This window comes from Phaenicophaeus curvirostris, chromosome 3 (assembly GCF_032191515.1).
Source record: "Phaenicophaeus curvirostris isolate KB17595 chromosome 3, BPBGC_Pcur_1.0, whole genome shotgun sequence".
NCBI lineage: Eukaryota > Metazoa > Chordata > Aves > Cuculiformes > Cuculidae > Phaenicophaeus > Phaenicophaeus curvirostris.
In genome coordinates this window covers 50,922,772-50,936,079 of record NC_091394.1, presented here as the reverse complement: position 1 = coordinate 50,936,079, position 13,308 = coordinate 50,922,772, and the positions used below count along the sequence as shown (strand labels likewise).

The window sequence follows — 13,308 nt, the reverse complement described above, 5'->3', positions numbered from 1 at the left end:
GTGCTGGGACTGCTGTGGCATGGCCTCGACAGCAGTGTGAATGCCATCCTCCCTCTGATGTTGGCCAGTATCCTTCAAGGCAGAGTCATAGCCTGATCTCAATTTTTCCCTTGGTAGGCTACAGTTGTTGATGACTCGAGAGTTTAGGATTGTTCCTTTTATCTTGTCTACCTCCTTCCTTAGGCAGAGGGTGGCTTTTGCTCAGTTATCATCCTGAACTGAAAAAAACCAAGGAGAGAGACATTGTTCAGGTTGCAGCCTGATGTTTTGAATCTCCAGGTCTCTAGCCTAACATCATGGTTTCAGTTAAAAGTGGTATTCAGAGTAAACACAGAGCACCGCACCAGCCTGCCTATGCAGTAGTGTCGTAGTAGTGTATGGCACAAGAGGGAAATGAGGGATAACAGTGCCAAGAGGGTGATGAAGGTATTTCTTTCCCCTGCCCGCCCAATTCCAAATACAAGGTGATCTGCCCTCTACACAGCAGGGTAAACACCACTATACCTCTCTGTTTCCATCCAGTCCTCCATCCTGTCCCATCAGGATTAAAAAAAAAAGCCCTGGTTTTCCATGACAGATTCCTCTCACAGCTGTAAATTCCAGCCGTATGCTTTGCTTTTACTATGTCTCCTCCTTTATCGCTGTACACATAGAATGGTTTTGGTTGGAAAGGACCTAAAAGTTCATCTAGTTCCAACCGCTCTGCCATGGGCAGAGACACCTCCCACTAGACCAGGCTGCTCAAAGCCCCATCCAACCTGGCCTTGAACACTTCCAGGGTTCAGGCATCCACAACTTCCCTGGGTAACGTATGCCAGGGCCTCAACACCCTCATCGTGAAGGATTTCTTCCTACTGTCTCATCTAAATCTTCCTCCTTCCAATTTAAAGCCATTCCCCCCCTATCCTATCGCTACATACCCTTGTAAAAGGTCCCTCCACAGCTTTCTTGTAGGCCCCCTTCAGGTACTGGAATGCTGCTATAAGGTCTCCCTGGAGCTTTCTCTGCTCCAGGCTGAACAACCCCAACTCTTCAGCCCTCTGATCATCTTTGTAGCCCTCCTCTGGACCCATTCCAACAGTTCCACATCCTTCTTATGTTTGGGGTAAGCATGGCATTCCCATGCTTTCTGTGTCAGCTTCCAGAATTTACACCATGGTGGACAGTGTTTCTCATGGAGGGGTATGAGATGCGATAGTGTTTGAGAAACTGAAAATTACAGAAGCTCTTTTACAATCAGGGAGAAATTATGAACATAGTGCTGGAGACTTCAAGCACACTTTCATTTCAGCTTCTGGGCTTGGAAGAGGTGGTGTGTGTTCCTTAGCAGGTGGGGAGACTTGTATACATTTATGCACCTTAGCAAGCCTCCAAGACTGAATTTCGAGCAGGGATGAGATTGTCTCTAGTGGCTGATGAGTGTGTGGGTGCATGCCCCATAGAACCAAAAAGATGCAGGCAAACACAGCGCTATAAGCTAGGAAGCAAGGCTGGCTGTATACTCTGCAAATTATAGTGTTGTATGGTGCATTTTGTTCTTCCTTGTTTTTCAGTGTGCGATGTTATAGCCGAGGGGTTAGCTGTCATCCTTGGCTTTCCTTCCTTACTTCTCAGATCTCTGGCTTATAATAAATGTGTGCTGCAAAATTAACTCAGGGAAGAGTGGAAGCAATGTGAAGGAAAAATTGGTTTAGGGGCATGGTTTGCTTGGTAAAAAAAAAAAAAATTATAGAGAAAACACATTGAATGTGGGAACTATGCATGCTTTAGACCTGAAAAAAATACAGGGGCTGCAGGCCATTTCTTTCCCGTGTTGTATGTGGAGGGCACAGTTTACACTACTTCTTAGCAGATGCTTTTAAGCATAGACCCAGCCTCGTGATGGTATACCAGGAGGACATCTTCATCTTTGGACCTTTGCCTATATATTTATTCAGAGTAAAAGGCAGAAGGACCCTTCTGGACAATCTCAAGGGCGAATAAGAGAAAGAGTTACTTATAAACCGTTACAAATTGGTACTCGGTAATGGCTGTAGTGTTGATCAGACAATATAAGAGGGCCCCCAGTGGTTACCAACTTAACAGCTGCATGTAAGTCAGCCAGTGAACATTTGCTTGTAGCTGCTCTAGTTTTGTTTTTATTGAAGAGCAAGAAGCATAAACATGGGACACAGTCTAGAGGCTGCTTAAAGGGTTTCACTTCTTTAAAGTGTATATTGAAATGTCAAGGCCTTCCCTGAAATGAACAAGTTGTGTGTTGAGTCCACATCTCAAGTCAAGGTGCGAGTGGGGGGAACTTGCCTGCCCTACGAATTACTCAGTAACTTCACAGCATGGGTACACTGTGCAAACACAGAGGATCCCTAAATGTGAGCATACGCTCAGCACGAAGACTGATTTTGTTTGCTTTTATAGCTGGTTATCAAGTTAGCTGCTGAGGTAATGGGCTGCACCTCAATTAAAATCTACCTACCCTCATTGAAGCACAGAACATTTGTGTAAATATTAAACATTTATATGAATATTAAATGCATTTATTTAGAATTGATTCACGTTTACATTTTCGACGATCTGAATAAAGATTACAAATGAGAAGTAATTTACGTATGCAGAAATTCTGCAAGCATCAAACTCATTTGTCTAACCAGCAGTGGGTAAACCATCCTCATCCATGTTCCAAGGTTCTTAACCATGTGCAAACTCATAACCTAACCATGTAAGGGCAACAGTAAATGGCAGTTCTGTGCTATACAGTGGGTACTTTGTTCTTGCCTTCTTTATGGAATTGTTGGATCCATAATGTGAAGGACGTGCTGACTTGTTTTACAATGTACAACATCAGCGAATGCAGTGCATAGTTTACTGTTAGATTTGGAAAAGTGAATGCTTTATATTAAAGGTTCATTTCTTTTTCATCGTTCAGATAACTCATTTGCAATGTAATGTACTTTCTTATTCTTCCTCCTGATAGTTGCTGCTTTTATACCTATTTTGCAAGCCATATTTTTAGTTTAATCCATACAGCAATGTCTAAAATTCCATAGCATTGCTTATTTCTTACCTATAACTCTTAATAAAAAATAGGGCTGTGCCAACCTATTACATCCTTAATAGAATATTCTAATGGTTATTAAATCAATTGACTCTGAATCTCACTTTAATAAATGAGTCAGACAGTATTTTCCAATTACTGTCAGCCACCACCTTTCCAAAGAGCAGATTATTTTGATTGAATTTTTTAAAGCTGTTCAGCACTTTTTTTTTTCTCTCTTTTTTTTTTCCCCCTTTTTTTCCCCCGAGTAAGAGCAAAGAGCAGTAGCTCTGTTGTACAGGAAAGGAGAGCCTCTTGGACTGTATCTGACTCCATTCCATTTCAGATTTATCCCCAATGGAAACTGAAAATGTGACATTTCACAGGCCCTTTATTTATTAATGATATCATACTTTGCACTTCCATAGCACCCTATCAAACTGTTTGCTAAACCTGAAGAGCTAGACAGAGGCCAACATATAAGCAGAGGCTTTTGCATCCTCTCTCTGCATCTGACACCTTTGCAAGAGCTGCCACACCCTGGCTCTTTCATGACAGTGGGAGATAAAATACTGGTTGTGCTTTTAAATTCTCTGTGGAGAGCAGAACAGAGGGACAAAGCCTTGTCCTTCTGCAGTGCTGTGTGATCTAAGCAAGCAGGCAGTTGTGTGCCGGACATGTTCTCTGAAACCTTTTCAAAGGCAGATGGCAGTGATTCTGGAAGTCCTCTGTGTATGGTAACTAGTCCTAGACTCTTCTCCAGCTTTGCTGTCCCAGTTGTATTAGAAGTCTGAAGGGATATTAATTAGGTCAGCCTATTAAAGAAGAAATTAAAAATTAACATCTTTTCTTCAAAGATGGGTAGTCTGAGAAACACAGGCCACGTTGTCATGTCCAAGGTGATAAGCGCAAGTCAGTGTCGGAGTTTGGAACAGAACCCAGCACTCCTGACTCTTCTGCCAATACTATAACCTTATCGATCTCCCTTAGATTTAAATCATGCTGGTCTCACATTCTTGAATTCAAGGACTGGAGCTTTGTCCTTTGTTCCTAGGATGTAGCACGGAGCAGGGGATATGCACAAAACAGGTGGAAAAGAGTGTAAGGGAAGGTGTTCATAACTCACTGAACAGTAGGACTTAGAAAAACGTTATTCTATTAGTTATACAAATGTAGTCATATTTTAAATGAGGTCTTTAGAACTAGGAGACTAAAAACACTTTATTTTTAAGAAAAAGCTTAGATTCTGCACAAATTGATGTCTCTTGCCTGGGGAGGTTTCCCACCTGCCCCAGGCAAGTGGGTGAGGGGATTTTTCAAACCCTGTTTATAAGCCTTTAGGAAAATTGGATTTGCAACATACAGTAATCAAAGTGGTTTTGATGTTTGTGACCAGGAGATCGCCTCAGATCTGAGTGATATGGGAAATACAATAGAGTCACAGTTAATGGTGTTCAATTATTCTTAAACAAGTACAAATACTGTGTAACTAAAATTAGTTTTGCTTCAGCATCAGGAGTGCATGCCTCTTTTCCTACTATTTCCTCATTAGCTAAAGTAACAGAAAGATAAAAAAGCCTTCTCTGTCTTCTGTAGCTCCATATAAAAATATTTCTTTTTAGGAAGTCTCTCTCCCTTGGAATGTTTGAAGAAGTCCCTGTTCAGTGTTCCCATGCTCAAGAATGATTAGCGTGGTTCATTTACACTTTGCCAACAGTAACTCCATGATTTGAGAGTTGGCATCGATTATCTTCACCTTGACATGTGGAAGATCCTGAGATGGAGCTCCCTTTGTCCTAATTGCTTTGACTGTGTGTGTCAGCACAAACATTTGATGAAGAAATTTCACCCTACAGGCTTTCTAGCCCATAATCACCCTTTGTGGAGACTTGCACTGTCTTCAGAACTATCTGTTTGGTAATGACCACAGCAACTATCTGGATGTAGGAGAAATTATCTGATCACATGTGGCAGTCTGTATATTCCTCATAAATGATTTACAAGTTTAGGGAAAAAGAGGCATTTATATAAGGTTTGTTGAGCCTTCCTCCTCTTTTCAGTACACTATTCCGCAGCTTTGCCCACAGCTGTGGGTTGCTGCCCATTGGGAGAGTGCGGCATATAGCCTGCCTCACAGGATGTGGCCGTCTGTCATAGATGTACAGACTGGTGCATGCCAGGTTCTTTTCTATCATGTTTCCCTTGATGGTGCCTGTGTGGGCCATATTTGTCTTCTCACAGCAGCAGCAGCAGCAAAAGCAGAACACACTGGAAGGGTTTGGTGGAAAACCCCAAATCCCAAGCAACTCTTGAGAATCTACTACAATTTTCCCTGCTAAGGAAATACCATATATTTGATAAATAGTTGCTAATTTATCTATGAACAGTTAGAAAAGGTGTCACCTACCTGATGAGAAGGTGTCACCTACTCCTAATATGCCCCAGTAGCCTTTTGCACAGAGGATGTTCAGCCAGTAATACCTGACTACCAGTGTCTCTGGGACACCCACCTCAGAAGCCTCTGCTCCACTGCCTCGATATTCTAGTCTCTCCAGAAAGGCCATAATGGCAAAACAGCTAAGATTAACCTAAGCCTTTGTCTGAGTTTGTGCTGATGGCCATCTTCATAGAACAGAATCATAGAATCTTCAGCGGGTCTAAGTTAGTGCCTGGTCAGGTGGGCTTGGAGATAATAGCAGCAAAGTTCTTCTGTCTGGTGTGGGTGACAGAGATGGGTACCTCAGTGACGGTAGTCCATGAGCATGGGGTCAATGGGGTCACTGACTTCTTTCAGCTGACTCCCAGAGCAAGTCTGCCATTTCACAGCCCTCTGATAACTCTTCAGAATGTGGAGGATCATTGCTTTAATCAAGGATTGGGTCAAGGACAAAGGGAAGACTGTGGTTTACTGCATGAGCTTGCAGGTGATACTTGGCCATGTTCATCCATACCCATGGCACCACTGTGTTGCGCTAAGACTGACAGGAAGACAGGAAAGTTTTAAAAATGGCTACATGCCAATGTGTCCATTTCAAAGAGCCAAAATGGTGTCCTATATTCCTCTTGCAGACACTAAGTGAAAACATGGGTTTACGCTGAAAGGCAGTGAAGGTACTGTATACGTAAAGATTATGAGAGCTAGCTGTTCCATGGAGAGAGAGCTCCCCAGTTAACAACTATTGTCACAGCAGAAATTTTTGCAGTTTTTGTATTTTTACCTGTTTATTCTGAAGGAGACACCCCACCACTCCCTCCCAGTTTTGTCTAAATCTTTTGGGTCTGCTAGTTTCATCTGCCACTTACTTTCTCATTGAAAAGACCTCTGACACCTCATAGAAAACCACACAACAGCAGTTTTCAGTAGTCCCACCTGCAGAATGGCCACCATTGCCAGGCTTAGCTTATGCTATCTAAAGCCCACAAATTCTCACCCTCTGCTAAAGAAGCCATGACTTATAGGAAGGCTAAATTTAGCCTTCAGACTAGCAAGAAGTGACAGATGAGGGCCAACATTGAAATCTTTTCAATGCTGACACATTACGAAAGAACATTTTGAGAAGATATGTGGCCCCATTCAGCTACACAAGCAGCATGTCATGTTTTCCTTACATTGGGGGGAGAATTGTTGTGTGCAGTACAAAACATCTTCTCTGCTGTCACCACCTACAGCAACTGCCAGCTGCAAAGTCCGTCATTATGGTCATTAATCGCTGCAGGCAGTGCTCTGTTTGGCAGGAGGTGGGCAGCATGGCATCTAGGTGGTTCAGGGTGGGCAAGGCGCTCTCCTAAATCACTCCTTTTCACCTGAGGAACAGTAGGGAGCTTTGCCACTCGCCAAGCATTTTATTCCCACTTGATTTTTAATAATCAGATACAGTATTTACCTGCGAGATCAATGCTACTTGTGTAGCACACCGGTGACATACAGAAGGACCTTTTCTAAGCAGCGTTGTGGGAATTGAGGTCTCTGCAGCAGGGCTAGAAGCCACTTCTTACCTAGCAACTGTTTCTAAGTAGGACAGCCGTTGACTGCCCTCATGGCGGAGTGGATGAATCCTGCAGCACCCTCAGGAAGGGAACCTGGTGCCAGGCACCAGCAGGCCTTCAGAGGACAATGGGAGGAAGCAGAGGAACAAGCAGCGGGGAGTGGGAAGGGTTTTAAAGCCACAGGACCTTGATGGGAAAGCTGCGTCAGAAGACGCACTGGGACTTTTCTGAACTGTTAAGAGGAGAAATGCAAATAAAGGGGAAAAAAATCTAGGACTGTCGGAAAGGGATCTGGGAAATCCTGTGGCTTGCAAAAGGTTTCATGTATGCCTCTTGGACTGAACACGGAGCAGGAGGGATGTGAGGGAATAAACTACCCTCCCCTATCATGATGGTTTTACAAGAAACACCACATCACTCAGAGTGACAAAAATGTTTGCATTCACAGTTCTTACCTGTGGTAGGCAGGATGATGTGTGATCAGCATTAAATTCCTCATGCGCTGTTTTGCAGATGCACTTGGTCATGATCAGGTGACTCTTCTAAGAGATGATGTTTCAGGTCCAACTCATTATTTCCTACAGAAGTCTAATGCTCTGAATTCCTCTTTGGTCATAATTGTATGTGGAAAATCCATGCTCTTAATGCCAGTTAAGCTTTGTACATTCTGAAACCTTCTAGGTGAAAGAACACATAAGCAGATGTAGGTGCTTTTGGGCACCCAGTTCCCTGAGCTTAGGAAAACAAAAAAGTCTCTTCAGTGCATAGATCATGTTGGACTGGCTCTTTGGCAAAGGATGTGGTGAATTTAACTTTTCCTTTGATTCCTTCCACAGATGAAGGACTGAACCATGAATGCAAACTCTGCAATCAGACGTTTGACTCTCCTGCTAAACTTCAGTGCCACCTCATAGAGCACAGCTTTGAAGGCATGGGGGGCACCTTCAAATGTCCAGTGTGCTTTACAGGTAGGAGGAGATCACTGCTTGACCTGGAATGCCCTTAGCTTGTATGTGCAGAACTCCACTTACACCTGTGTCATGTGCTGGCTTTAGGTCAGTTTTAGAATGAAACATTACACTTGTGCTCATTAGTAATACTGATTAGAAATCATTTAGAAAGCTGAGCTTCTTGGAAGGTCAGGCATCTGTAAGAACTGCATTTCAAGCTCTTCTATTGGAAGTCTGAGTTTCTCATAGTTACACAAGTGATAGTCTGTTGCCTTCCATGGTATCACATTCATTACCTTCATGTTCCAAACTCACCAAGGTTAAAACTGCCTATAAATTTGTGCTTTAAAGCTATGGATGTTTCATCTAAAGCAATATAACTCAAAGCAGAACTCGGCCCCACAGGCAAAGGCCTCTAGACATAACCTGTGCAGCAACATTCTCCTCTGACTGGGTAAGAAAGCCCATTTGCGTGCATTTGTTGGCTTGCGATGGGAAGAAACACCCTTGTAATGTGCTTTAGAAAGCAAACCATGCTGTCTTCCCACAAGTCAAGTTCAGCCCTCCCCTGACACTAGTCCAAGTGTGGAATAATCCTCCCCAAGTCATTGGTGTTATTCAGTAGTAAAACCCAAGTGAGAAAATAACTTGACCCAGTAGGGCTGAGTGCTGCAGTGTTTGGGCCATAATGAGGAACAGAAAAATGCCGTTGTCGGAAATGAAAACACATTAAAAGGATGCCTACAGAGTTGTTGTGAATTTTTTTAAGGACTTTTTAATGGAACATTTCATAAAATGATAACCTAAAACATAAGCGTTAATATGTAGCTTACATGCCCAATTTTGCTTTACAAGATGAAAATCAAAGATAATCACAAACATGACAAAACACACTTCGGGTATTCTCGCATCAATGGCATGCTAATTCTGGAAGCCATTCAAGGTTTCTGTTCTCCATTAATGGGAGTGAAGGATTTTCATTGATGGGCAAATAGACCCTTTAATATCTTTATTTTACTTCTCTTTGTTTGGCAGCTCCCTTCCCAATAAAGCCTAAGTGCACACTATAGAGGGAAATTAAAGATGAATTTTTCATCTCTCAGATACAGTGACTGGTGATGATTATTACCTCACTGCGTTCAGGTTTCACACATGTCTGTGGGTTATAAAATTTGAAAAAATGCATTGTTCAGCTTCACTGCACAGTTTGTCCTAGTGATGTCTGAGGGTGGACAGTACTGCTCTAAACAGTTTGCCTGTTAGGTGTCTCTGTTCAATAATTCCTTCAGTTAGGTGCTTTTGGGTTATTTTTTTTACTTTTATTACCAAATCTACTAATTTTTTTCCCGTGTCTTTGTGTGCAAATTGTGAAGTGATTTTTTTTAGTGTAATGGCATGGGTAAGGAGTACCCACTGATGGTTCTCTTGTAAGCAAGAACAGTGATACAACTAAACCTTTAGTGATTCAACCAGTAGCCTTGTAAAACGTGTTAAAGAGCATGGAGATAAGTCGATTCCAATCTGTGTGAAAGACTTTTTCCTTTTTTGCTAATGGGGTAAATAGACACCGAGCATTAATCATAAACAATGGTGTTTTATTAGCAATATGCCATTAAATTATTTCAGCATGTCTTGCTAGAATATTAACAAGAAGTAGAAATCACCACTGTAAGTTTTATATGGAAAATGGAACCTGATCTTTTTTTTTTGAGGGTAATGAGAAATGTGATTAAAATGTATGACTCAGAAGAACAATATTCTGATGGTTTTTGTTGCCTTGCAATTAGAATAATTTTAATGATTAGGAGTGGAGTCAAAGTCAAATGCCAGCATCTTTAATAAATCCTTTCCCTGCCTATACAGATTAATATTGTAGATGCAAACTTTTTTTAGGTCACAGTGCACCAGGCATCCATCAGAAGTCAGTGCTGCCAACCCAAACACTGCCTCTGGCATATACAATTTAATTATTAATAGTATGTCTCCTAGGTAAACTGTTACACAGTCTTAGGGCCTTGTTTTGTAGTCATTAAAATTGAACATGTTTATATTATTGAAACCCTTGCATTCAGTGTGTAGGCAGAGTTGATCTTAAAGTATCCAAAGAGAATTTACCTGCAGTTCTGTTTCACATTTATAGACATTGCCCCAGTGTAGCTGTGGGATATAATTTTTAGCATTAACACATTTAAATACAGAGCTGTTTGTTAGCTTTAACTTTAGGCACACAGAGTAAACAGGACTTTGGCATCTATGCTTTTCAGACCTGTTGGTTGCTAGGAAATAAGTTTTGTATGTATTCAATCAAAGCATAGCAAGCATGAAGAAATAATTCTGAAGAGAAAATGGCATTTTTAAATTGTTTAAATTTGAAATCTTCATTGGTTGTCCTGTTAGGGTCTTTTCTTTTTTTCTTTTCTTTATTTATCTCTTTCAGTGCATTCAGTTTAGAAGGACTACATTTTGTACATAAATAGTGTTTATTGGTACCCATTATAGCAAGTGTATTGCAAAATCAGAATGTACCAGCCTAATTTTACCTCTTGGAATTGCCGAGTATTAATGGGAAATTGTTTACAAAAAACTCTTCACTTGTAATATGAAATAATGAAGAGTTTATTGTTTGTCTAATGTTCCAGTGTTTGTCCAAGCGAACAAGTTGCAGCAGCATATTTTCTCAGCCCATGGACAAGAGGACAAGATCTATGACTGCACACAGTGTCCACAGAAGTTCTTCTTCCAAACAGAGCTGCAGGTACCACACTTGTTACCTGGGGGTTATAATAGCGTTATGTATTTGATAGCTGAGTTCAAAGCTTTGCTTGCCGTGACCTCCTCTGATACTTGCTCATCATCAGGATGAGAACAAGGGAAGGACAAGAGAAATTGCAAGTGATTCAACCCATGCTGCCTCAAAAAGGTGCTGGCAGAAAGCCACCTAGTACAGACCTGAATTTTGGGAGCCACCTTTGGATTTTTGCACCGTAGGTTGTTGCAGCTCAAGATATTCTTGAGGAGAGACAAATGGACATCCTGAAAATCATGGGAGCTCCTGTAGTATGTGCAGTATCATACCTGTAACACTCCAAGGTGTCTTTGCTGCATTTCTCTTCTATTTTAAATAGATGCAAATCTGTTTTGTTTACTGTCCATACTAGGTATTGCATGAAAGCTCTGACCCAAAGAGGAAGAAGAAGACAAGGAAAACAAAACCAAAAGTTGCATGTTTAGGGAAAAAGACAGTCCTACATAGCGATAGACAGGAAGAGGGAAGATTGAGTTTTGAAGTCAGAAAGTGGTCTGGGTTGTGTAGAAAGTTATTGCATTTGTGGGAAAAATAAAAGAGAAATTGAGTGGAATGAGGAAAGGTCAGAGACTAATTTTGTTGTATGAGTTTCTTTCACAGCATGGTTTTTGTGGTATCTTTTTCTTTGCTTTTTTTGGTCAAAATATTTGTGGTGGTTTTTTTGCAGAGTGTTTCCAAAGATGAAGCTGCTTTTTCAGGGGGAAAAATTTTATGTCTTTGGATTTCTGATTTTCACAAATTCTGTTGCTCATCACTGATTAATCAAAATGAGGAAGCAGGGAGAAGTAGGGCCATGAGCAGCTTCTGGAAAGAGAAAGGACAGATCGTTTGGGAAGAAAGACCAAAAGAAAAAAGAAAAAAACCACAACTCAGCAACAGAGAAGGTGCAGGTATCCAAAAGGCAATTACGAAAATAAAAAAAAAAAACAGGATTGAAAAGATAGAAATTAGTTTTAACAGCAAAATGTAGACTGGATTTTAGAAAGAGTAGGCAACTGCATTCTGAAGACACGAAATTTACAGAAATACAGGTGTAGTTGTGACATATACGATCACCTCTGTACTAGTCTGTCCCTGCTAAAATACACCCTCATTTCAAAACGCGTGAAATCCCAAGCAGCTGACTTCAGCTTTTTTATTATAATAAAAGCACATGGTTTTCCACTCAAAATTCATCCTTGTGCAAGACTGAGGGCAAGATTTTTCTACCTCCATCTAGGCCTAGTTCATCAATGCTTCAGCATAACTGATGTATATGATTTTCTAGTGAAGGACACAAAAGAATGTCACTGCAGAGACAAATTATGCTCTGTGTTGGCTAGGTGACAATCAGTGTGTTGGTTGTTCCATGCTGCAGAAGGCTTTTAATAGACCACATCTCCATACCCTTAGAGACAGCCTCTCTGTGGCTTATCTACACTTGCAAAAAGGAAAGGGTATTCACTTTTTTATTAACTTAATTCATTATGTTTATCATTTTAATTAACTTCGGTAGCCCCACCCCAGTTTAGAATGCCTTATGTTTTAAAAAAATGCAGTATCATCATGCCACGTGCCATTTATTGAGATCACTGGCTTTCTGCTCATACCTCCAGTTATCTATCCAGGCTGGTGAAAGGGCAGCAAAGCAGTTAGGCAGAGCAGTAGGTATGGACCTTTGGAGTCTGCTTTTGCTGAAAACACATTGATCTCAAGTCCACTCTCATTTAAAACCTATTCTAGGAGGCATCACTTTGTTCAAGCTATCTACCAGCTGAAGCAGTGGAATCTTTGGCAGCCAGCCTCCAGGTTACGTTTCTCTATCCTTTCACATTACTGTGGTTTGTGTTGGGGCTTGCAGCATAACAATGTATTTATTCCCTCTATCAGGAATGGTTCCTTGCTTTTAATTTTAAACATGCATCTATAGTGCATCTCCTGTGCATAAGAGATGCTAACAATCCCAGATTAGAAACCTTAGACAGCACTCCATGGCTGTAGGGCAGACTAAGAACAGGAACAAGGTAGAGCAGAGCAGAACACAATAACATAGAAGCCCTATCCACACGTGTAGTACAGCTGGTGATTAAAAGGAATGAACTCATGGATAGAAAAAATCAAGGCATTATAATGATGCTTAACTTGGTGTTTGGCTCAGTGCGATTCATTGCTTAGCATTTTATGACTACTGTTCTGGGAAAAGTAGGCTATAGGAACATAAGAATCCCCACATATTTCATTCATCTCACCTTGGGCAAGTTACTAGCCCCTCATTACCAGTCTTGTCAATGGAAAAAACAAGTTAGATTCTCTTTAGAGGTTTATGTGATTTCACTTAAGACCCATGTTAGGAATGCAAGACAATCCCAAAAGACCACATTCTAGTGAGAACAGAGAGTAAATGACCAGTGCTCAATCAAACCCGCAATGTATTACACAACTATTGAGTTAAAATAATGAGATTTTACAGGAATTTGCTCTTTATTTTAGGATAATCTCCATAACTTGGCCTTGTCTCACCTTTGACACTTCCTTTAAACGGCTTTGTTCTCCAT

At 41.1% G+C, this 13,308-nt stretch overlaps 1 protein-coding gene across 11 annotated transcripts in view; it reads left to right on the top strand.

Annotated features, from left to right (window-relative positions):
* Window positions 1-13,308, top strand: part of ZNF521 (zinc finger protein 521) — a 231,687-nt gene that overhangs the window by 194,604 nt on the left and 23,775 nt on the right. For all 11 annotated transcript variants that reach the window (XM_069853994.1, XM_069853997.1, XM_069853996.1 and 8 more), the window contains 2 exons: window positions 7,855-7,986; window positions 10,608-10,723. In XM_069853994.1, the coding sequence (XP_069710095.1) occupies window positions 7,855-7,986; window positions 10,608-10,723 (248 nt within the window). The remainder of the gene's footprint in view (window positions 1-7,854; window positions 7,987-10,607; window positions 10,724-13,308) is intronic.